General features: G+C 42.6%; 1 protein-coding gene across 7 annotated transcripts in view; it reads left to right on the top strand.

Moving 5' to 3' along the window:
• Positions 1-24,563, top strand: part of mtor (mechanistic target of rapamycin kinase) — a 275,568-nt gene that overhangs the window by 232,438 nt on the left and 18,567 nt on the right. For all 7 annotated transcript variants that reach the window (XM_069919038.1, XM_069919040.1, XM_069919037.1 and 4 more), the window contains 13 exons: positions 1,294-1,409; positions 5,480-5,597; positions 6,884-7,081; positions 8,889-8,989; positions 12,906-13,002; positions 14,342-14,440; positions 15,318-15,440; positions 17,625-17,807; positions 19,267-19,401; positions 19,967-20,141; positions 20,836-20,971; positions 23,319-23,466; positions 24,312-24,434. In XM_069919038.1, the coding sequence (XP_069775139.1) occupies positions 1,294-1,409; positions 5,480-5,597; positions 6,884-7,081; positions 8,889-8,989; positions 12,906-13,002; positions 14,342-14,440; positions 15,318-15,440; positions 17,625-17,807; positions 19,267-19,401; positions 19,967-20,141; positions 20,836-20,971; positions 23,319-23,466; positions 24,312-24,434 (1,752 nt within the window). The remainder of the gene's footprint in view (positions 1-1,293; positions 1,410-5,479; positions 5,598-6,883; positions 7,082-8,888; positions 8,990-12,905; positions 13,003-14,341; positions 14,441-15,317; positions 15,441-17,624; positions 17,808-19,266; positions 19,402-19,966; positions 20,142-20,835; positions 20,972-23,318; positions 23,467-24,311; positions 24,435-24,563) is intronic.

Below are 24,563 nucleotides of genomic sequence, written 5' to 3'. Positions count from 1 at the left end.
TGCATTGTCAACAATACAACTAACTGCTCCTGTCTATTGCAGTGTGGGGTGTGAGGAGGATGTAAGGAAAATGCAGAGGGACTTGGACAGGCTGGAGGAGTGGGCGGCTAAATGGAAGATGAATTTCAATGTGAACAAATGTGAGGTTATTCATTTTGGGGGAAGTAATAGGAAAGCTGAGTATTATTTAAATGGAGACAAGCTAGGGAGTGGGGAAGTGCAAATGGATCTGGGTGTACTTGTTCACCGGTCACATGCAGGTTCAGAAAGCTGTGAAGAAGGCAAATGGAATGTTGGCTTTCATAAAGAGGGGATTGGAGTATAGGAACAGAGACGCCCTTCTGCAGTTATACAGGGCCCTGGTGAGACCCCACCTGGAGTATTGCGTCCAGTTCTGGTCTCCAAACTTGAGGAAGGACATACTAGCTATAGAGGGTGTGCAGCGCAGATTTACAAGGTTAGTTCCAGGGATGGGAGGGTTGTCATATGCAGCAAGGCTAGAAAAACTGGACTTGTATCCATTGGAGTTTAGAAGGATGAGGGGGGACATGATTGAGGTATATAAAATCATCAGGGGGATAGACAAGGTGAAGTCTGATTACTTGTTCCCAATGATGGGGGAGACGAGGACTAAAGGGCATAGTTTAAGAATACAGGGTAGGCCCTTTAGGTCGATGAGAAAGCATTTTTTTACCCAGAGAAGTGTGAATCTGTAAAATGCTCTACCACAGAGGGTGGTAGAGGCGGATTCGCTGACTATGTTCAAAAGAGAGTTAGATAAGACTCTTGTGGGTAACGGAGTTAAGGGTTATGGGGATAAGGCTGGAAAGGGGTACTGATGGTAATGATCAGCCATGATCTAAAATGGCGGTGCTGGCCCGACGGGCCAAACGGCCTACTCCTATTGTCTATTGTCTATAATTTAAAACAAATTTTAAAAATGCCTGTCCCGCATCGGACTTGTCAGCCACAAACGAGCCTGCAGCTGACGTGGACTTTTTACCCCCTCCATAAATCTTCGTCCGCGAAGCCAAGCCAAAGAAGAAAACAAATCTATGTGTTTTTTTTTTAAAACAATCCTGTAAATCAGCTTGGTTTATAAGCTGTGGAATCTGCTCAGTGGAGCCTTTTATTGTTGGTGATTCCTACAGATGTTTAATAGCTGGAAGCTGACTTGAAATAGATTAATTCCAATTTCAAATGTGACTGATGCTGAGGTTTTATCTATATATTTTTTTAAGCTGATCTTAATTAATTTCTTCTGAAGTTGATTGATTTCATTTTGAATTGCAGATTGAGGCTTTCCAACATATGCAACACTTTGTCCAGAGCATGCAGCAGCAAGCTCAGCATGCCATCGCTGCTGAAGACCAACAGCACAAGCAGGAGCTCCACAAGCTCATGGCAAGGTCAGGGAATTACAAAACACCATTCTGCTTGCAGTTCTTTATAAAGCACCCGAGTGGAACAGTCTACATCTTCACCACCGCCAACAAAATGCAAGCTGCTGTGTTTGCATTTCTTTGCCTGGCATCCAACTCTGTATTTTTTTTTTTGGAGCCCCCCCGCCACTGCACTTAACACGGACCCAACTCTTCAAATGCATCCGAGCCTTGAGAGCATTTTGCGGGTTCCAACCTACGAGACTTTCTGAAAACCGTTTAGCCATCTGTTTCTTCTTTTTGTTCCTGCAGAAGGCTTTTGTAAAGGTGTAATGTTTGGCAGATAGGTTCTGAATGGAATTTGGAGAGAGTACAGGAGCTCTGTGTTCCTGCTTAGGATTCCAAACCGCACTGTAGATAACAAGTGAAAGCTGGCCGTTCGAACTGCTGAGTGTTTCCCGCATTTTCAATATTGATCGCCGATTTCCCGTATTTTATCACATTTGAAGGAGCAAGAGGAAAGTAAAGACAGGTTCAGAAAAAAAATCCTCTGCTTTTTATTTGTTTGTTTATCTAAATCTTGCGTTTTGGAGCTGGCAAAGTATAAATCAGTCCTTTAATTGTATCTCCTTCTGAATCCATTTTATGAAAATCTGGGACTCTGCCAATAATAAAAAGAGACTGTGGAATGTCATTGATCTAAACCCTCAATTTCCCAACTAATTTTCAAATATAGTGTATGAAATTCCAAATAATTTACAAATGAAATTAGATCCTGTTTTATGGTATCTGGAACTGATCTCTCTGCATGCAATCCCTTCATGAGTATCTTATTTCTTTGAGAACCATTATCTTAAATTTGAAGACAATTTTGGAAGAATTGGGCAGCATGGTCGGGGTAATGCCTTTACAGCACCAGCGATCGAGACTGGGTCGGGGGTTCGAATCCCAAGCTGTCTGTAAGGAGTTTGTACGTTCTCTACGTGGGTTTTCTCTGGGGGTTCTGGTTTCCTCCCACTATTCAAACGTACCGGGGTGGGGTGCAGGTTAATAGGGTGTAATTTGGGTGGCACGGTCTCATGGGCCGAAAAGGGCTGTTAAAGTGCTGTAATGTCTAAAATTTTTGTTAAGTTGAATTTTTAAAAAAAAATTATGTTTATAGATTGGTATTCGAGTATCCAGGTACAGTGATGGAGATTAAGCTGTTTCAAATATTTTAGTGTGCCAAATGTTTTGCACACAAATCTTAACTATACCAAAGTAACCGTTAAGGTGTTATAAATGCCCAAACAATTTATATTCATTTTAAACTAATTGTTGGTTTTGAATTTTTTTAAAAACTTCTTAATGAAGTGTCCTCACACATTATTGGGCTTTGCTAGCTCTCCACATCTCTCTCAAGTCTGCTTTCCGCACATGATAGCCAACATGTTTAGAGCTCATCAAGGTCCTCTGTCAACACACATGTACAAGCTAGCGTTGGTAAATGGTTTATGATGATAAAATACTAACTTGTGAATCTCTGTCAGTGGACTGAAGGAAATTTTGTGTAATATCACATTTTCTGTTTTACTACATGACAATAAAAGAATCTTGAATCCCCCGGAATAGTGGCAACTCTTGTAAAACTCCACAGGAGTGACCCTCAGCTTCTGGATGCCTGACATGTTCCTACTGTTTGTATTTCTGTCTTGTGGCTTACCGCACTGCTCAATAAGACCCAACCCTTCTTTGAGGTGCGACACCTCATCTTCAGTGTGGGCATGTTGCAGCCTTCTAGTTGAGGTATCCAATTAGATAACTCACTCTTTCTTAATGTATCAGCCAGCCATTACACACCTCCATCCAGTTCCACTTTCCATCTCATCTTTACCAACTCTTGTTCATATTTTCCTTTTAACTTTTCTCCCCTTCTCATGGTCTCTCCTTCTACGTGCCTCCGTCTCTTCCTTTTTCTGTCTAATACCCTATCACTTCTTTGCATCTCCCCAGCTTCATCGAGTCATACAGCTTGGAAACCAACCCTTTGGCCAACTTGCCCATGCCCATCAGAAGATCCCACCTTCACTGGTCCCACCTGCCTGCATTTGGCCCATATTCCTCTGAAACAATGTCTTTGACCATTTATATCTTAAACATTGCAATAGTACCTGCCTCAACTACATTCTCCAGCAGCACATCCACCCTCCACCCTCTTTAAAAAAGTGTTCCTGTAAAATCTCACCCCCCGCACACCTTAAACTGACATTCTCTGGTTTCCCTCTTGATATACTTGATACTGTCCCTTCCTACTTTTGTCTGATACAGGGTCCTGACCCAAAACATTGACTGACCATTTCTACTCCACCTGACCCATCAAGTTTCTCCAGCAACTCAATGTTTACTCAAGATTTCAACCTCTGCAGTTACTGTGTTTCTCTCGTCCTCATTTTAACTTGCTTTTTCTTATTCGATTTGCATAATATGCCCTGCTGGGGTATTTCCCATACCCTTGTTAACAGCAAGGAGGGTGACTGTTGTTAACTGTCCAATTAACTGATCTGACCTCCCCTTGTCAGGGGTATTCCCTTTGTTCCACTCTTTCACTCCACCTCCCCCCCCCCACCCCACACACACACACTTTTCTCCTACTGTAAATGAACTTCCCCAATTTTAATGAAGCACCTTGCACTGAAACATTAACCGTGTTCTCTCTCTCTCTCTCTTTCTCTCTCTCTCTCTTTCTCTCTCTCTCTCTCTCTCTCTATATATATACCCCCCCTCCCCAGCACATGCAGCTCATTTTTAAACTTTCATCTGACCTCGAGGATATTTTTTTTACTGTCGTGCTGTACTTACAGCTGTGAAGTAAGGGCATGTTAAGGAGCCCTAATAACCTGAATAGACATGAGACTGTCATGTTACATTCTAAATGTAATATTAAGTGAAAATAATGGAATCTTTGCCTTATGTAGCACAGCAGACTGGAATTTCTGCCAGAATGAAGCGCACTTCAGTCTATTAGTCACAAGATACTCCATCTATGGTTAGCGCATTGCTTCTCTTGTCTTAACCTGTATCGCTCGAACGTGCACAATCTTGCCTTAGTCCATGATGCAGGAATTAATTTAAAGTGAGATGGGAACAGCATATGCAAGCCTTGTTTTCACCCTTTGGAAATAATTATTAAATTTCTGTGCATTCATGAGTAGCACATCAATCAAATTGATGTGTCCACCTGGCTTTAGTGGAACTTGGCCATCCTCGATGTCTGCACCTGGTGCCTTTCAAACACCTACTGCCTTGTCTGTCACTGAACCCTAGATATAATTATCATACAGAATCTATTAAATAGTTCATTGAGTCAGAAATGTTTAAAGCTGCCTAGTGCTTTAATTAGGAGATTTAGAGCTGAGCTGAGTGATCATTTTTACACTTCTTTGCCACGATAATTATGGCATTATTTCAGAATGGGCTCAGAGTTGCATGGTATTCTGCTCTAATCTGCTTTGCTTTTTTTTTGCAGAGATTTGTTGAGTGCAGTTAATATAGCGGTTAGCTCAATGCTTCTGTGGCACCAACAACTCGGCAGTCTGTAAGGAGTTTGTATGTTGTCCCCGTGTCTGCGTGGGTTTCCTCTGGTGGGTGGGGGGGGGCGGCTTCAGTTTCCTCCCATCTTCCAAAGATGTACAGGGTTGGTAGGTTCATTGGTATTCGGGTCGCGCAAGCTTGTGGGTCGAAAGGGACCGTTACCGTGATGTATCCCTAATTTTTTTTTTAATCCTTTGCTCATCTTCATGTAGTAAGAGCAATTTATTCCACCCCTGTGCACAATTTGCAGACCTTTTGTCATTGTGTTGTGATGGACTCTAACAGAAGTGATAAACTATAAGTACATTATTGAATTCTGAGCCCAGCATCACTGAACATTATTCAGCTACTCTGTGTATAAAATCTTTTCTGCACTGTTATCCTCCACTTTGATTCCTCCTTATTAGCTGCCCCCCAATGAAATAGGGTCATGAAGAAAGAAAAATCAAAATACAACAGCCAGTTTTTATAAATATTTTCAGATTTGCAGTGTTTTCAAAGTAAATCGTCTTTTTTTTTATTTGCAGGTGTTTCCTGAAGTTGGGAGAGTGGCAACTAAATTTGCAGGGAATCAACGAGAGCACAATTCCGAAAGTCCTCCAGTATTACAATGCAGCCACTGAGCATGACCGAAACTGGTACAAGGTGAGCTGACAACTGATCTGAAGCATTTGACTTAACCTGCCTCATGAAACAACCTTTTGCACACTTTCTCCGTTAAACTCTTCCGTCACACTTTTGCGTTATTGGGACTGCAAGACGATCAAACCACCTTCCAACCATCGCTAATTGAGCCCTGCTAAAAACAAAAGGAGCCCACGTGGATGTCAGATCGTGGCCGAGACCGTTAATAATTAATCACCCCTTGACGTCGTTTGTTATTATCTGACTATACATTTACAACCAAACAATAGTGTTTCTCTGGACCAAAGGGTACACACACACAATGTACAGCACATAATAATCATGGAAATACATAAAGATACCATGTAAAATAAATATCAATAAATAATTTAGAATTATTTCCTCCGTTACCATTTACCAATCTCACAGTCTATTTCCTCATCTGGAAGCCTTCATTTTGATGCTCTTGTACCACTTCCTTGATGGTGGCAGTCAAAGATACTGTGTGGTGGATGGAAAGGGTCCTCGCTATTTAAGCAATGCTTTTGGTGAATGTCATCTATAGAGGAAATGGAAACCCCAGTGATCTTCTCGGCAGTTTTGACGATGTTCTGTTATTGACTTCTATTCTGATACTTTTCAGTTCCCGTCCCACACAGTGACACTCTCATTTGTGCTCCAGTAAAATGTTGTCAAGGTGGGGGCCTTTCCCTCCTTAGGAAGTCCTGGGGCTGCTGCACCTTCCTGATGAATGAGGAGGTGCTGTGAGTCCAGGATAGGTCGTTTGTTAAATACACACACCAAGGAACAGTGGTTGTTGTGGTGAGCGCGTCGATGTGTAACAGAGTAACCTATGACGTTTTGAAGTCCGGAATCATCTCCCTTGCCTGGTCCACGTTGAGACTCCGGTTATTGTTGTCACACCATTTTACAACCCTCCCCACTTCCCCCCCTAGGGCGACTCACCCTTATTACCGTTGTACCCTGCGCAAACTGGACGATTCCATTTAAACCAAATTCTGGCCGTGCAGTCGCGAGTCTGCAGCGTGAACAATAGCGGGGCTGAGCACACAGCCCTGATGTGCGCTAGCACTCAGCATGATGGGACTTAAGATTTTACTACCAACCCGGACTGACCGTGGTCACGTGGACAGTGAGCGTTTATTTTGCGAGCAGATTCTGTGCAATAGAGAAAGCAAGCCCAGAGTGGCAGAGAGTGATCAATTGAAATAGAGTGAAGGTAACATGATTTTACTCCCGTTTGGGAGTCTAATAACAATTTTATTCCTGCTATTCTCTGTGTTGAGGCATGGCATGCCTGGGCCGTGATGAATTTTGAAGCTGTCCTCCACTACAAGCATCAGAATCAGAGTCGTGACGAGAAGAAGAAATTGAGGCACTCTAGCGGGACCAGCGCAACGAGCGAGGCCAGCAATAGCGAGAGTGATGGTGAGGGCAATGACGACAGCCCTGTGCCGTCACCGATGCAGAAGAAAGTTACCGAGGTAATCATATCTGTTGCTTGGTCCCACAGGGAAACTTCAGACTTTGTTTGCCCATGAGGCACAGGATGGAAAACCTTCTATCAACTGCAATTTTAAATTTAGATATGCAGCTTGCCTGTAACGCCCAATTACATCCAATTGACCTATGACCCCCGCTGCATTTATGAACAGAGGAAACCCATGCAGACACGGGGAGAACGTACAAAATCTTTACAGACAGGATTCGAACCCCAGTTGCTTGCGCTGTAACAGTGTTGGGCTAATCGTGCCGTGATCTGGAGAAAAACGTGGGGAGGCAGCCAGGTTTTGGGAAAGCTAAATATTTTTGGGGTTACCCTTTCACTTCATTAAAATCATTCAAAGCACTTCACAGACGAGTTCCTTATTGAAGTGGATTTCCTGATTTCATATCGCAAATACTGCAGGTTTTGCTTTGGCCACAAAGAGCAAATAGAAGTTGTACCTCGCACACCCCTCCTTCCTCCAGCCCCTGTTACCCATTTTCATGCCTACACCATCTACCCATCACCTACTTCATCTGTCATCACCCACAGACCCCCACTGGGTCCCCTTCCCTCTACTGTTCCCATCTCTCTGTCATCCCTCCACACTCGTCACCCTTCCTACCAGATTCTGTCATCAACAGCCGCTTGTCATTTTCAATAATTCTGAGCCTCTGTGGCACACTCGACCCTTCCCACTCCTGTATCTTTTTATCAGTCAACAATAAGCTGCACAGTTGGCTGTTACAGTGCCAGCAAACCATGTTCGAATTCCGGTTTCGTCCCAGCATCCAAAACATACCAGAATTGTAGGTCAACTAGGTGTAATTGGGCGGCACAGGCTCATGGCTGAAAGGACCTGTTACGGTGCTCTAGGTCTAATTTTTTTTTTAAATTAAATTGCTGGAATCTGCTTCTACCGTGCTATAAATAAAATTTAAACTTAAACCCTCCTCAAATGGATCCACCCAGCTCTTGCTCCAGCCCTTCCCTTCACTTCTCTTTTACTGGTTCCATCCCCTCTACTCTTTCAGTCTGGATTGAAGGTTCTAGATCTGAAAAGTCGACTGTCCATTTCCCTCCACAGATGCTGCCTGATTCACTGAGTACCCCCAGCTGTTTTCTTTCTTTGCTGTCGAAACTGAATTACGTGTTTTCATTTCCAACAAACTTCAAATCGTTTAATCAGCAAATGATCCTGAGTTGGGTTGTTTCAGGGACGATTTTTGGCGATTGTTTCGGTACAAATATCACTGGACAACAAATTTTTTTCCAAAGGGTTTGCTTCCTGAAAAAAAATTGGGGATTACAACTTCGTAAACACAAAGATAATTTCAGATTTGCTGTAGAAGCTGTAGTTGGAGAAGAGTTGAATTAACTTTCATTGAACTTAGCATGTTTAATCACATAATGGTGCTGCCACATTGAATTTGTTTAGTTGAACGTACTCCATGTCATTGAGCTTGCTTCACCATTCAATGAGATCATGGGCTCATCAGATGATCGGCTCATCTCTACTTACCTGCCTTTTCCCCATAGTCCTTGATTCCCCGACTTTATCCTTGTCTATATATGTATATATATTCATTGAGGTAGCCTCCATAGCTTCATCAGCTTTACCATGATCTGGGAAAAGCAGTTCCTCCTCATCTCTGTCTTAAATCTACTACCCGTGATCTTGAGACTATGCTCCCGAGTTCTGGTCTCCCCCACCATTACACATTCTGAGGTGTCTTCTGCTTGAGAGATATTTATGCTTGTTAACTGTGGTCTTTATTGTCAATATTTTCCGTGCATTCGTATAGGAGCTGTCGAAGACGCTGCTGCTGTACACCGTGCCTGCTGTTCAAGGCTTCTTCCGTTCCATTGCCCTCTCGAGAGGAAACAACTTGCAGGATACACTCAGGTGCGGTGTAGCCGGATCTTGTTAAAATGGATCTGGTGGGGGTGTGAAGTAGCACATTGTTCAACAGAGTTTCAAGGGTGAAGAGCGTCACCAAACACTTTTAAAGCAGAGCTTTCCTCCATCGTTGGTATTCTTCTGTGTTTTAACAAATGTTAACTGCAGTTGCACAATTATCCTACAGCAAGTTACTCAAGGAAAACTGGGAGAAATGAGAGGAGTTGTTTCAGGTTCTCCCTGATAGTCTTGTCCTAATCACTAAGGCTCCAGGTTGGTGTGTGCTCGATCCAGACTAGGCTATTGCAAGCTGAATGGGAGAATAGGCACTGCAGTAGCAAAACAGGGCAAAAAAGGAAGGTAAACCAGTTTCTCCTCTTCTCTATCCAGTACTCTTTATGGACCACAAGGTGGACATTGAATAAGGAATGGGCTTGACTGTAGTTATGCCTTTCCATTTCAAAGGGTTTGATAAAACTTAGTTTACTGACTAGCTAAGATCGCCAACCTTCCACATAGATTCAGGTATGCTCAATGGTGAGGGGAGTTTGGCTTGTGAAGTTCTGGGGTGAATCCACAACCTTTTGCAGGATTTTCTGCTCCGAGGTGCTGCTGCCCCCATACCAGGCCGTGATGCCGCCAATCAGCACATTTTCCACGACGCATCTGCAGAAGTGTGCCAAGGTTTCTGATGCCATACCAAACCTCCACAGACTCCAGAGAAAGTAGAGGCACTATCGTGCTTTCTGCATAATGGCATTTAAATGATGGGTCTAGGACAAGTCACTGGAGATGGTGACACCCATGACTTTTCAGTTGTTGACCCTCTTCACTTCTGATTCCCCAATGATCATACACCTCTGGTTTTCCTTTCTTGAAGTTTGCAATCACTTCATTTGTCATGTTGACATTGAGGCAGAGGTTGTTGTTGATACACTATTCAGCCAAGTTTCAATCTCTCTTCTGTATGCAGACTCATTCACCCACCCCACCACCCCCCGCCCCCTCCTTTCTATCCAGCAAACTGCTCTGATAAAGCAGTTTGTGATTGGTGTAGAGTAAAGGTAGCGCACGTCCAAGTGGTAATTCTGCCTTGCCCACAGGAAAACGCATCTCAGGGTTGTATGTAACCATATAACCGTTTACAGCACGGAAACAGGCCACATCGGCCCTTCGAGTCCGTACCGGTTCCCTTGAACAACTCCACTAGCTCCTCCGCAAACTCCTGAGGAAGTAGAGGCTTTCTTCATGATGCCATTGGTGTGTTGGTTCCAGGAAAGATCTTCTGAGATAGTGACTGAAGGAGTTGGAATAATAGAGTTGCAACAATAGATGATTCTAACTTCCCTAATATTGAATGAGACCATCATGGTGCTAAGGGATGTCATGTATATTCTCTGTTGCTGATGGAGATGGGGGAGAAGATGTTATCGCCAATCCGAACTGATGGGGGTCCAGAGGTGAGGAGATCCAGGATCCAAAAATTTCCGAAGGCATTCACAGAATTTTCAGGCCTGGTGATGCTGGAGCCATAATCACACTGTGAGACTTTGAAATCAGGCCAGGCTCAGGAAAGCAGATACTTGATCTGGTATTAAATGAGAATAATTAGAAAGAGGGGGACATTCATGCTGGAGGCATTATATAATGGAGCTTTGTGTCAGACATTTTGGCAGTTCCCTGGTGCTTTGGCTCTCTAATATTCCATTCTGTAGGTGAAATTTAGAAAAGTTGCCTGTGTTTTTTTTTCTGCTTTCTGCTAGCCCTCTCCCTGTTCTCCCTCTCTTCCCTATCCCTGCCTCCTTTCCTCCAGCTCTCCACGCCCCTCCATTAATAGTCAACCCCCTCCCTATGTTGGCTGTTGTGCCCTCCCTCCCTTATCCACCTATTATCTCCTGCCTGTGGGTCTGTCGTTGAGATTCAGAATTTATTTGCCATGAACGTGTCACAAAATTCATAGTTTTGCGGCACCATCATGGGGCAAACATTTCTATAAATTACATTTAACAAATAGATAAGATAATGCAAACACAAGAGAAAAGGAGGTAGTGTCCGTGATTGTCCATTCAGAAATCTGATGGGAGACCGGAAGAAACTGCCCTTGTGACACTGGGTGCTCGTCTTCAGGCTCCTGTACCTCCGAGGGCACAACAGGGGTGGTGAGGGTCCTTGGGGATAGAGGCTGAAGACTGGTGCCCATGATGGCACTGGCCAAGTTCACAACTCTTTGCAGCCTTTTCCAGTTTTGTTGAGTCGGTGCGACGTGACGGATATCCCTGTGAATGCAATTGCCCTTCACTTTTTCTAAGGACCGTTTATGTCTTGTATTTATCAATTTATCTATTCTTCTGGAGCTTGATTCCAGAGCTTTTTTTTTTGGAACTGCTTTGAAATTTAAATATTCACCTTTAACAGTTTTTTAAATAGTTTATTTTTTGTTTTCCATCAATTAACAAGGAGATAACATCACAGACTGTTAGAAAATACACAGATATCCCCCCCCCCCAACAATCTACATACCTGTGGTGTTTCTCCCACTTCCTGTCCCGCCCCCTTTTTTTAAAAAAAGGGGGAAAAAAAAGAGTCTGGGTGCTGTTTCGGTGGTTCTGACGAGTGACCGTGGAGGCCATGGGGCCATCCCCTCATGTAATTTCTTCTGTTAATCCATCTATTGGTAATTTTTCTCCCTTAACAGTTTTGAAAGGATTCTTCCAATTTGGTAACAATTAGAAAATAGCATTAATTTAATGAGAACAGTTCCCCTTTCCCCCTCTGCCCCCACCCTCTCCCCAAGCATGCCCGCATGGGTTAACAAATAAATCCCTTCATAAACCTTGCTGTTTAAGTGGAGAAAAGGAAACAAAAAGTGGGGCTTGAGAATTATGCCAGTTACATAATCTCGAAAAAATACTGGTGACCTGAATGAAAAGTTGCCGGAGGGCAAGAAATTAATAAATGTTTGGCCTGTAGTCAGGTTGGAGATTCTTGGCTTTGTGAATATTTTGAATAGTTTTTAGCAGATTGGTACTTTGCTGCAATAATTACAAAACTATGTCTCCTTCCTGTAATCTCCTTTATCGTGCTCGAAATGATACAACTAGTTTATTGTCAGGTCCAAGAGTTTCTGGATTTTGACATCTAAATTTTATTCAAGAACTTCACAGCCAATCAGAAGAGAAAAGTTTCTTCCATCGAATCTACTGAATTTGAACTTGGTCCAATGGCTAATGTAACACTCCACTTCTCCCCAACAAATGGTTAATATTCATACCAAAGTTGTTGAAACACAATGCTGGAGAAACTCAGCAAGTCATAGCTTATTTTATACAGCAAAGATAAAGATGCATAAACAACGTTTCGAGCTTGAGCCCTTCATCAAGGTATGAGCAAAATGTAGGCAGGAGTCCCAAACAAAATGGTGGGATGAGGGGGAAGGACAGGGAGAGGAGCACAGACCCACAGGCAGGAGATAATAGGTGGATAAGGGAGGGAGGGCACAACAGCCAACATGGGGAGGGGGTTGACTCTTAATGGAGGGAGGTGGAGAGCTGGAGAAAAGGAGGCAGGGATAGGGAAGAGAGGGAGAACAGGGAGTGGGCTAGCAGAAACCGGGGACGTCCATGTTAATGCCATCCGGTTGGAGAGTGGACAGGTGATGCTGCTCCAATTTATGGGTGCCTTTTGTTTGGCAGTGCATGAGGCCATTGACAGACATGTGGGAGTGGGGTGAAAAATTAAAATGGTTGGCCACTAGGATATCCCTGTCATGACACAGGAGGCCACTCAAAGCATTAAGCTTGTTCCGATCGGCAAAGAGCTTGCCTGCATAATCCCACTTTCCGGCAGTTACTTCTGAAATGGCTTCTAGAGTTAAGTTTGCAATGTAAAGCATTTAATGTCTGATCTTTTTTTTTAAAAATAGAGTTCTAACTCTGTGGTTTGATTATGGACACTGGCCTGATGTGAACGAAGCTCTGGTTGAGGGGATCAAAACTATTCAGATCGACACCTGGCTGCAGGTACATAAGCTGTTTACAACTCAGGTGGAGGGATTCACTGCTTTCATCAGCATGTACACCAGTATGATAATACTTTACTAGATAGTAAAGGGCATCTCGGTTAATGTAGCAGTTGGCACAATGCTGCTACGGAACCAGTGACTGGGCGTTCAAATCCGGCACTAACTGTAAGGAGTTGGTACGTTCTTCGCTTGTCTGCATGGGTTTCCTCTGGGTGTATTTGTTTCCCTGCACCATTCAAAAAATGTACTGGGGGATTTGTAGGTCAATTGGATGTTATCGGGTGACACAGGTTCATGGGCCGAAAGGGCCTGATACTCTGCTGTATTTCTAAATTTAAATTTATGAGGCTTTTCTTCATGGCCGTGAATTAAAATGTTCCAGATGCTCTTCAGACCCAATAACCACCATAGAATAAAAATATTTTCCCATTGGAAATATCAATGTTTCCTTCGTTTTGCATTTGTGTTCTTCTTAATCTGTTGAAGAGTGAAAAATTGTTAAATTGTCATTTTTAATCTGATTGTTTTCTGTTTGTTTGCCTTACATCTGCTAGTGCACATGCTGCCGTCACCTCACTCCACAACCTGATCCCAATGCAAGAAGACGTGCAAGAATATGATATAATTGGGGAAATCAGATACTTCATGATGTGCTGTACTGGAAAGCACAAAACTTGTATATTTTTTTTAGCGGGGTGGTGATGGGGTGCTTTGCATCAGCAAGTTTAATTTCCAGGTGAATGTTTGCTAGAACCACTGCTGTGGGATTCCTGAACCACATCATATGAGTGTTAAATATTGTAACTTGCAATTTTAAACAATCAGTGTCAACGCAATTTTTGAAATTAATTTAAGCATACAGCACTGTAACAGGCCCTCCGTCCCATGAGCCCTTGCTGCCCAAGTTAACGACCAGTTAACGTTCTAACCCCTTGGAAGAGGGAGGACTTCAGAGCAAAACCATTTACAGACAGCACTGGAGTCAAATGTGGATCGCTCATACTGTAATGGCATTGCACTAACCGTAGTGCCTACAGTACCACCCTGTTAATTAGTGATGTAACAGACTGAGGCATCCTGTGATGTAGTATGAAATTATATTAGGGTTTTGTGCTGAAAGCGCCACATTGATTACATTGCTGGAATTTTGCTTGAGGATGGGGGATCATTTCCAATATTAGCAGGTAACATTGAAAACTTGAAATCACTAATATCTAATAGTTGGAGAAAGCAATTTCAGTAAAAAGACACTAAAAGTGAGCAAGAGTGGAGGAAGGGAATGTGTTTTCACTGAAGTTTGCTTATCATATTTTTTTTTCACATGGTACTTTGTATAGGTAATTCCCCAGCTCATCGCAAGGATTGACACTCCACGTGCTTTAGTGGGGCGACTTATTCACCAGCTCCTGACTGATATCGGTAGATACCATCCCCAGGTAATCAAATTAATGGTTATTTCCTTTTATGTCTGTAGACATTGCATTTAATTTATCTGACTACAAATGGTATTTTTTTTAAGTGTTATCAACACACCTTATGCTTCTTGACAAATTAATGGTTATTTCCTTTTATGTCTGTAGACATTGCATTTAATTTATCTGACTACAAATGGTATTTTTTTTTAAGTGTTTACATCAACACACCTTATGCTTCTTGACATTGTTGAATAAGATGCACGAATGGTCAGAATCAGAATTTATTCTCATGGATATTTCACAAAATTTGTTGTTTGACAGCAGCATTTATAGTGCGAATTTTGCTATAAATTATACTTAAAATGGAACTCAGTGAAACTCAGTATTTAATTTAACTATTATACTTATGCACTATTGACCTTGCACAAAGGTGTATGTGTAGAAATTAATTACACTTAATTTTGTCCTGAAGAGGTGACAGAAGTATCGAACAAAAGTTAGAATCCTCCTTTATACATTGTCATTCAAGAACAGAGGATTACAGCAAGCAATCTGCTGGAACGACTCAACAGGTGAAGCAGCATCAGTGGGAGAAAAAGGGCTGGGGGATGTTTCGGACTGGAACTGCCAAGTCTCGATGAAGGTTCAGGACCCAGCAGCTCGGCAATCCCTTTTCTCCCACTGATGCTGCTCGAGACCTGCTGAGTTTATTGCTCCAAACTCCAGCGCATGGAGTCTCCTGTGTGACAACAAAGAATTGGGCTCTTTTTGTTTGATCATAAGGAGATGATCCTTCTGCTTTCGTCTACTTTGTAGCCTAAACTGAATAAGGGTCGTTCTTTGCCCTTTGTCAGGTTTCCTCTACATTTATGGATGTGCCATTTGTTTTAACCCACAGGCATTGATTTATCCACTTACTGTAGCATCCAAATCTACTACACCTGCTCGACATAGTGCTGCTAACAAAATCCTGAAGAATATGTGTGAACATAGCAACACACTGGTGCAACAGGCCATGATGGTAAGCAAATTCTCCATTTTAATCGGAGTGGAAGTTTTGCATCTTCCTTTTTCCACAATGACATGGCAATAATTGTTCCCCAAAATTGGAAAAAAAAATACTGCACAGTTTCTTTCATTAAATCTAAAAGGAGCCGAAAGTAAAACACGAAAGTCATTAGACACAGTGATTGAAGTTAAAACACAATGCTGGAGAAACTCAGCAGGTCAAACAGTGTACTCGAGGCTAGAAAAGAAACTTTCCCACTTTCTGCTAGCTTAATCGCCATTTCCCCCTCTCTTCCCCATCCCTCTTCTTTCCTCCAGCTCTCCACCCTTTCCCTCTCCATTCACAGAGCCATCTTCACTCCCCCTTAGCTGGTGTGCCCACCCTCCCTTTACCCACCTATTACTTTCTGCATATGGGACTGTGCTCCCCCCCACCTCCATTTTGTTCAGCTGCCTACCTACATTTTGTCCATACCTCGAAGAAGCCCGAAACGTTGGTTATGTTTCTTTGGTATATGAAGTACACTGTTGAACTTGCTGAATTTTTCTCCAGCGTTGTGTCTTTCTGTCAAAGCAGAAAGGTTGTTTTGTGCAATGAGATCGTTCTTTAGCACCACGTCTCACCGTAGAATTTGATGTGCAAAACACTATCAATAAATGTTATTCTTCCTGTAATGGCTGTAGTATCTTAGATTAATTTTCACTGTGATGGAGGATCCAGTTGAAGCCTGGGAAGATTTACAACGTATAGTACATGAACAGTCTGATTAGGCTGTTGACTACGACTAATGCATGACCATTTAGACATGCTTTTTGTACTTGGGCAAAATAAAACACATTCAAGTTTATGTTGCACATTTGTAATCGTTCAGACAAAGAATTACGTGTAATCAGAACCTCTGCTGGATAAGAGCACAGTTTAATTGACAATCTAATGTTATCTTCTGCAAATGTGGTATTCTGAAACCAATATGAAGTCCAGGTCATATCATTTTGGATTGACATAAGAAGAACGTTAATTGTACAGGAAATCACATGGTCCAGAAATGAATACCGAGGAAAAAGGTAGACCTTTAAGAAAAATTTGGATAGGTACGAGGATGGAGGGATATGGTCTGGGTGCAGGTCAGTGGGATTAGGCAGAATAAAAGACTAGAAGGGCCAAAGACCCTGTTTTCTGTTTTGTAGATACAATTTTTTAAAAATTTCATACTAGAAGTCCTTGAGGGAAAGGAATGTGATGAATTTTTCTTCAATTATGCGGTCTTGGTGAGACGACATTTGAAATATTCTACTTCTGTTCAGTTTTGGTTCTACTTGCATGAAGGAAGTGTGGTGAAGGAAGTGTGGTGAAGGTTCATTGCATAGGATCCAGGGATAGTAGGCTTAGAACCATAGAACTCTAGATCACTTCTAGTCTATTATTCTGCCTGGACCATATCGCTCCATCCACGTACCTATCCAATTTTTTCTTGAATGTCAAAAATAGAGTCTGCATTTACCAATTTAGCTGACAGTTTGTTCCACACTTCCACCACTCTCTGCGTGAAGAAGTTCCCCTCATGTTCCCTTTGAACTTTTCCCATGTCCTCTAGGTTTTATCTTTCATAATCTCAAGTGGAAGAAGCTATGTGAAAAGAGATCATGGGCTGGACCTGTATTCTTTCAAAGAACCAGTGGTGTTCTCACTGATGGTTACAAAATTCTTAGGCAGGATGAGAAGCCTAGAACCAGGGGTCATGTCTCAGAGTAAGGGAAAGACGATTTCGAACTCAATGAAGCAGAATTCTTTCAAGGAGGCCATGGCAAATCTTTGTTTTTTTTTTAACCTAAAGAGTTATGTAGACACTGTTCGTTCAAAATAGGGACTGACAGATTTCAGGAGATGAAATGAATCAAGGGATACAGGGATGATTCAAGAAAATGGTGTGAGAGATGGAAGATGAGCCAACATGGATGAGTAGCAAAGCAGGTTCAAAGGGCAAATAATCTTCTGTACCTGAGTTCTTGTAATGTTTGCAAAGTTCCTTTTAATGTTTCCATACTCGAGTGTATCAGGAAGTAAGCCCAAACATAATACTATGCCTTTCTCCAAAGAAGGCTACCTTGCTGGTTTGAATATGATTGATTCTGCTGGTGATACACAGTATCAGTGCAGTAGTTTTTTGAAAAATGGTGTACTTCTATTATATTTCAGGTAAGTGAAGAACTTATCCGTGTGGCCATTCTGTGGCATGAGATGTGGCATGAAGGCTTGGAGGAAGCTTCGAGACTTTACTTTGGAGAGAGGAACGTGAAAGGAATGTTTGCGGTTCTAGAGCCTCTACATGCCATGATGGAACGGGGACCTCAAACTCTCAAGGAAACCTCCTTCAACCAGGTACTGATCAAATTACAGTGAGCTGACTTTGTGAAGTAACTTAAAGAATAAATCTCTTCCAGTTGCAGTCCTCTTCAGCCCATGAGCCTGTGGTGCCCAGTCGACCTGCATGTGGAACAGTGGGAGGGAACCAGCGCCGAGACGCAGGGAAAACGTGCAAACTCCTCACAGGCAGCCCTGGCTTTGAAACCTGGTCGCTGGCACTGCAACAGTGTTGCACAAGCCATGACGCTCAAGAATGAATAATTTAGGTTGCAAGGCAGAAGAATTTACAAAAGGAATTTTGGAATAAAGTGTGCTGAATTTTGAGTTTGATTCTCTCCTCCTTCAGGACCAAATACTAGTCTCTCAAATCTCTCTTCGACATTATTTCCACTCTTCCTTTTTGAAGCTGCTGCTGAAGTCATTCCATGTTTAGTTTAAACCAACAGCTTCTGCATTTTTGGTCAGAAAATATAAAATAACAATGATGAGCATTTTTCAGTCCCCAACCTCTTTTAAGTTCTGACATCACGCCTACAAATTGCTTGAACAAGAAAGGAAAGGGAAAATGCAGGGGGTGGGGGGGGGAAGATTTTTATTAATAGTTAAAGAAACGGTGAAAATGCATGCATGTCAGAATTCAACATGTGGCTTGGGATAAAACAAGGAACCCTTGAAGCATTTGGGGTTTAGAGAACGACCTTGTTGTTTTGCCAGAGTAACCTGCCACCTAGTGGTTTATATGACGAGTTGGTTTAAACAAAGAACAGGGCAATGATGGGGGCTGTGCAAGAAAGCGTGCTGGAGATGTTCTGATTTTTTAAATAAAAGTTGTGTCTTTTTTTTTCAATGCATGAATGTAAATACTGGCTTGATGAAGGGAATTTTAACTTGAAACATCATCTCTTTCCACAAATGTTGCCTGACTTGCTGAACGTCTCTCACATTTTCTGTGTTATTTCATCTTTCTGGCAGCTGTCGTTTTTGTTTCACTTGTCAAGACTATTTTTTTAGCTGGATGCAATGAATGAAATCACCGACCTGATAAGTTAACTGTGTTTCTTTCTCCTTGGATGCTGCTTGACCTCTTAAAAGGGCCTCCGACAATTTTTCCTTTTATTTCAAATTTTGAGCCTTTCCCTCCAGTGAATGGCGTGCTGTTGAATGCTATTTACACACTGCATTTTGAACATGCTGAACAATGGCTGTTAAAATACAGCATTCCAGTTGCAATTTGAAATGCTATGAACCTATACCTTCCCCGTCTCCACGAAAAATCAATGAATATTTCAGAAATGACTACTGTTAAAACTTTCTAAGAATCAGGGGAAATATTTTTCATCTTAAATATCCGAATCGGTTTAAAGCTCTTATTTTGTTTCCACCAGAGCACAAGACAATATCATGAACAAAATGTTTGATCAAAGTATCGATTCCTGGAGATCTGTTTTTATTTGACAAAATGATCTTTTAACAGGCATACGGCAGGGACTTAATGGAGGCCCAAGAATGGTGCAGAAAGTACATGAGATCAGGAAATGTAAAAGACCTCACCCAAGCATGGGACCTCTACTATCATGTGTTCCGACGCATTTCTAAACAGCTTCCCCAGGTGAGTCTTGTGTCCTCGCACAAAGCATTGTTTGTGCTTGTCGAATAGTATTGACACTTAGGGAACGACTGCTAACTGAGCAAGAAAATATACTTAAAAGCCACACTAGATCGCTGTGTTGCAGTAATTTAAATGGCAAAGTCATTGTAACAGCTGAATCTTTAACGCCAAATTTCAAAACTATAACTCTGAGTTTGCTCACTGTAGCATTCAACTTTGTTTTTGGCCAAAGTTTCTACCAATAAAAAGAGTCCACAATTCTAATTAAATCATAACCAGGTCATTGAGAGATTGAGCTACAAGGTTGGAAAGAATCACATAATGAAATTTAATTATGGAGCATTTCTGGGTTTCACTGTATCTAATATGTGCCCTTCTGATGTTGACGTGAGTGGGACATTAAAACGATTAAATTAATGCGATGTTCTGTTATTTTAATGCAAGGCCTCAGCAGCATGAGTCAACAATATCGACCACTTCTTGTTTTGGGTACATTCATGGAAGTATGCTGAAATTTAATTATATAATTAGCAATTATTGAAATGAACTCTATATTTCTGTCCAGCTCACGTCGCTTGAACTCCAGTATGTGTCACCTAAACTGCTAATGTGTCGTGATCAAGAATTGGCTGTACCGGGTACCTATGATCCGAACCAGCCAATCATCCGGATTCAATCAATAGCTCCTTCCCTCCAGGTCATCACCTCCAAACAGCGACCAAGGAAGTTGACCATCATGGGTGAGAACAAGATGCTCTCTCAAATTATCAATTTTTGACTAGCTTCTCTTGTTCTTACTCGTCTTGAATGTTTATGAAGCATCTTGATACAAAGCAGCTTCTGCTGTTTTATTTTTTATGGAGAATGCAATATGATGAAGGGGATACTACAGTAAAACCCCTGGTATTCAACACCAATGGATATCGGTAGATCCCAGTTAAGTGAATTTCCCAGATACTTGAGGTTGAGTTCTAGTAAACTAACAGCAAGGTGCTCCACACTGATTGGGATCTGATGACGGGGAAGTCAACGATCCAGTTGCAGAGGGGCAGACGGGATGAACGTTTGATTCCACAATGAACTTTGAAGCCCCACTTGATGTTGTGCAGTTGTGCTAGAAATCCGGAAATGCTCCAACAAAAGGGAACAGTATCTCCCAGAGAGAGCAGTGAAGATATCTGAAAGCATCCCTCCCTCACCCCCATCCATCCAATTGCTACCTTTCTCTATCCCAGCCCTCACCCCCCCCCCCCATCATGAATTCTGACCTTGCCCATTCATGGCCAACCCTACCAACATTCCCGATGCTCTTCAAACCTTTGTAAAGCTTTATCTTTCTTTCTCCTCACCACCACCACCCGCCCTCTCCCCCCTCCCCACCCCAAACCTCCTCCTAAAATTGAATTTAACAAAATAATGTATGTTTCCCTTTAGGAAGTAATGGCCATGAATTCATGTTCTTACTGAAAGGCCACGAAGACCTGCGTCAGGACGAGAGGGTGATGCAACTTTTCGGGTTGGTCAACACCTTGCTGGCGAATGATCCGGCCTCTCTGCGGAAGAACCTCAGGTATTCAAAGGTGTAGTAGTTGCCAAAAGTCAGCTCTCATGGACTTTTCCTTCCATTTTAGCCATTCCAATGTTTTTTTTTGGAATGGAGTTAGATTTACGTTGGTGTATTGTTTTGGAGTCACGTTTACAGAAACAGGACCCTCTGCCCACTGAGTCCACACCAATCATTTGCTCTATTCTTACATTATTCCCATTTGTTTTTATTGTCCCACATTCCCATCAGCTGCGCTCAGATTCTACCCCTCACCTATCCACTCGGAGAGATTAATGCGCCAACCTGCTTGGCTCTGGGGTGTGGAAGAAAAGAGGAATACTTTGAGGAAACCAGCCGGGAGTACAAGCTGCCATGGTCAGGATGAACCTGGATATCTGACATGACAGATCAGCGGCTTAACCATCTGCAGCACTGTCATTTTGAATTGCTTATTGACAGAATGCTCCGGGTTATAAGTTCAAGCATTCTGTTAGAAACAATAGCAGCGATGTTCTGCAAGGGATCAAAGTATTATTTCCTTCCAGTCTTTCACTGTGTTGTGGACAGTATCATTGCTGTGTGTGGGACACCTGCAGGAAAGGTTCAGTGTTCAGAAATGCGGATGCACCTGTGGTCTAGTTACAGGAGGAAAAATGATACCAATCTCACTGACCTTTGATCACTATCTCTCAGAGATCTGTGAGAAATGTGGCTGCAATGTTTGCCGGTGGTATGATTCTGTCGAGCAGCTCAGCTGAAGATGCTCATTTGCAGTCGGATTGATTCACCCTAGAACGAAAGTAGATGAGTGTGTCAGACTAGCTTCAGGATCACGATTTGATGCCGTTCCCCCCCCCCCCCCTTAACTGGAAAAGTGGATGAGTGTGTCAAACCAGCAATAGGATATTGACTGCTCTGCTGAAGAGCTTGCTGGGGCCGTGCAGTAATGACATTGGCCAACCCAGCAATGTAGACGATTAAAATAAAATTAGAAAATGTATTCGCTAGAAGGTTGGGTAGAGAATAAAAGTGGAGGCTGCACATCATGGCATGGTTAGTGTAGCGGATAATGCAGTGCTGTTACAGCGCCAGTGAACAGGGGCTTTACAGTGATCAAGAGATAAAGGGGTCCTCCTTTTCAAAAAAGCAGAATCGTGTCATTATTTTTGAGGTGAATTTAAAATAAACATCAGAATTTATTGTCACGAACGAGTCATGAAATTCCCATTGTCTGCGTGGGTTTCCTCCGAGGGCCCTGGTTTCTTCCCAGCCTTAAAACATACCAGGATTGTAGTTAATTGGGTGTAATTGGGCAGCATGGGCTCATGGGCCTGTTACAGTGCAGTAGGTCTAAATCTAAAATTTAAATTCACATCGGTGACCTATTGTGTTTAAAAAGATTCAGAAGTGCAACATGTTTTTTTTAAGTGGAGACTGAAAAGTTGAGGATCAGAATTCATGAAGGAAAATGGTTACATTTTTAATACTGCATCAGCCATAAAATTGGACTGGGGGCGGGGTCTGAATACAACCTCGCGCCATCGTTCCACAGCATAGATACCGGCTCATCCATGCAGACCAAGCTAATCCTATTTGCCTGTGTCCAGCCCATGTTCCTCTAACTCTTTCCGATCCATGTGCCTATTTCCTCTAAATGTCTTCTGAACAATACACTTATTTCCCGCTTCTATCACTTCCTCTAGCAGCTTGTTCCACGTACCCATCAGTCGATCCAGTCTCTCTTTATAATTCAAACTTGTCCGTCAACCCGCAAGGTAGGTTCCAATTTACGAGACGTAATACAGGAAACATGAGCCCAATCTCATGAGCTTGGTCACCCAAATTTTCGCAGCCCACAGTGAGGCCTCCATGCTCTCTGCTGACTGAAATGAAATGAGTTCAGGCTTGTACTGGTTCCCCAGCAGGGCCGCGCGATGTGCGGAGGGCGCATGTTTGCATGAGGAAGATAAAACGAGCCTCGTGAGTTTGTTCGGGAATAAAAATCTGCATCACCCAGCTATAACAAGTTTTTTAAAAAAACACTGAAGGTTGCAGACTTGAAAGGTCAACCTGGCCTGTTTCCGCTCCGTAAATGGATATATGGTTAAAATGTACCAGCCTCGGCACCATTTTTCTGCATCTCTTCTGCACCCTTTCCAACTGTATCCTTCCAAGCCCATCCTGATAGCTGGGCGACCAAAGTTGTGCACAATACTCTGGTCTTGTACAATAGCATTTGCTGCCCTAACCATTGAAGGCCCACCATGCCAAACACCACCTGTCACTTTCAAAGTTTATTGTTAAAGTGCTTTGTTTGGGGATAAAATGGAGAGGGTTAGATGTTTCACTTCTGTATTTTATTTTTCTCCAGCATTCAGAGGTACGCTGTCATTCCTCTGTCCACAAACTCTGGTCTGATTGGCTGGGTCCCACACTGCGACACTCTGCACGCCCTCATTCGAGACTATCGTGAGAAGAAGAAGATTCTGCTGAACATTGAGCACCGCATCATGCTCAGAGTAAGTGAGCCTGGCAATTTATTTCAAAAGTCCATTTGCTTTCACACTAACTAAATGGGAAAAGCATCTTCCCACGGGCTGTGAGATGCTTTATAACCTCAAGAGATGCTACACTTTCATCCACACCCCTTCCATCACCACTGTTCTTCCAAGTGAAGCAACACTTCACCTGTCATTTTGCTCAGGGTAATCCATTGCATCTGGTGCTCCTGTTGAGGCCTCCTCTTCCTCAAAGGCTGGGCATAAAATGAGAGAAATTTTTGTTGAGCCCCTTCACTTTGTTGAGTTTTCTGCATTAGCAGGAGCCTCCCAGTGGCCAACCACTTGTAATTCCACACACCATTCCCACCCCAGCATTTCCATCCATGGTCTCCTCCGCCCCCTCCCCCTCCTCACCCCCCCCCCCCCCCGACCCCACCCCGCCTCCTCCACCCTCAACCATGTTGTAAATATTTTTGTTTAAAATTTTAAAAGAATAGAAACCAGTGGAAGGAGAGGATTGAAAGTGGGTGACAGATCACCTGAAGGTGGATAGGCTTGTTGGAAAGGTGAAGCTCATGAATATAGCCCCTGTGTTTATCCAGACTGAGTGTATTTGTCCATGTCATCAAGATGGCAGGCCCTGAGAATACCAAGTGAGATATTAATATCTTTCAGAAGTGCATCAAATAGATCAAATTCATAAGTTCAAAGTGCAGGAAAATTGCCACCTTTGGGGGGATGGGGGGGGGGGGCGGAATTGTTGGCATTTTCCAAATGCTTCCCTTAATTTTCTGCCCATTTCTAAACCAAACTCGCTCTTCACTGATATGAATTTATTGAACGATTTGTTTTCTTTTGGACAGATGGCTCCAGACTATGATCATCTCACTCTGATGCAGAAAGTTGAAGTCTTCGAGCATGCAGTGAACAATACCGCGGGAGATGATTTGGCCAAGTTATTGTGGTTAAAGAGTCCTAGCTCTGAGGTACTGCTTTGTTCAATAGGTCGTTTCGTAGATTAATTCTGCGTTGAGTTAGGCGTGTTTTCTGAAAACAAATTCAGTAAAACCCCTGGTATCTGGCACCTATTGGGATTGGTAGATAGCTTAGAAGTG

This window comes from Narcine bancroftii, chromosome 2 (assembly GCF_036971445.1).
Source record: "Narcine bancroftii isolate sNarBan1 chromosome 2, sNarBan1.hap1, whole genome shotgun sequence".
Classification (NCBI taxonomy): Eukaryota; Metazoa; Chordata; class Chondrichthyes; order Torpediniformes; family Narcinidae; genus Narcine; species Narcine bancroftii.
The sequence above is the reverse complement of the archived record's forward strand: the minus strand, read 5'-3'. Positions and strand labels throughout refer to the sequence as shown.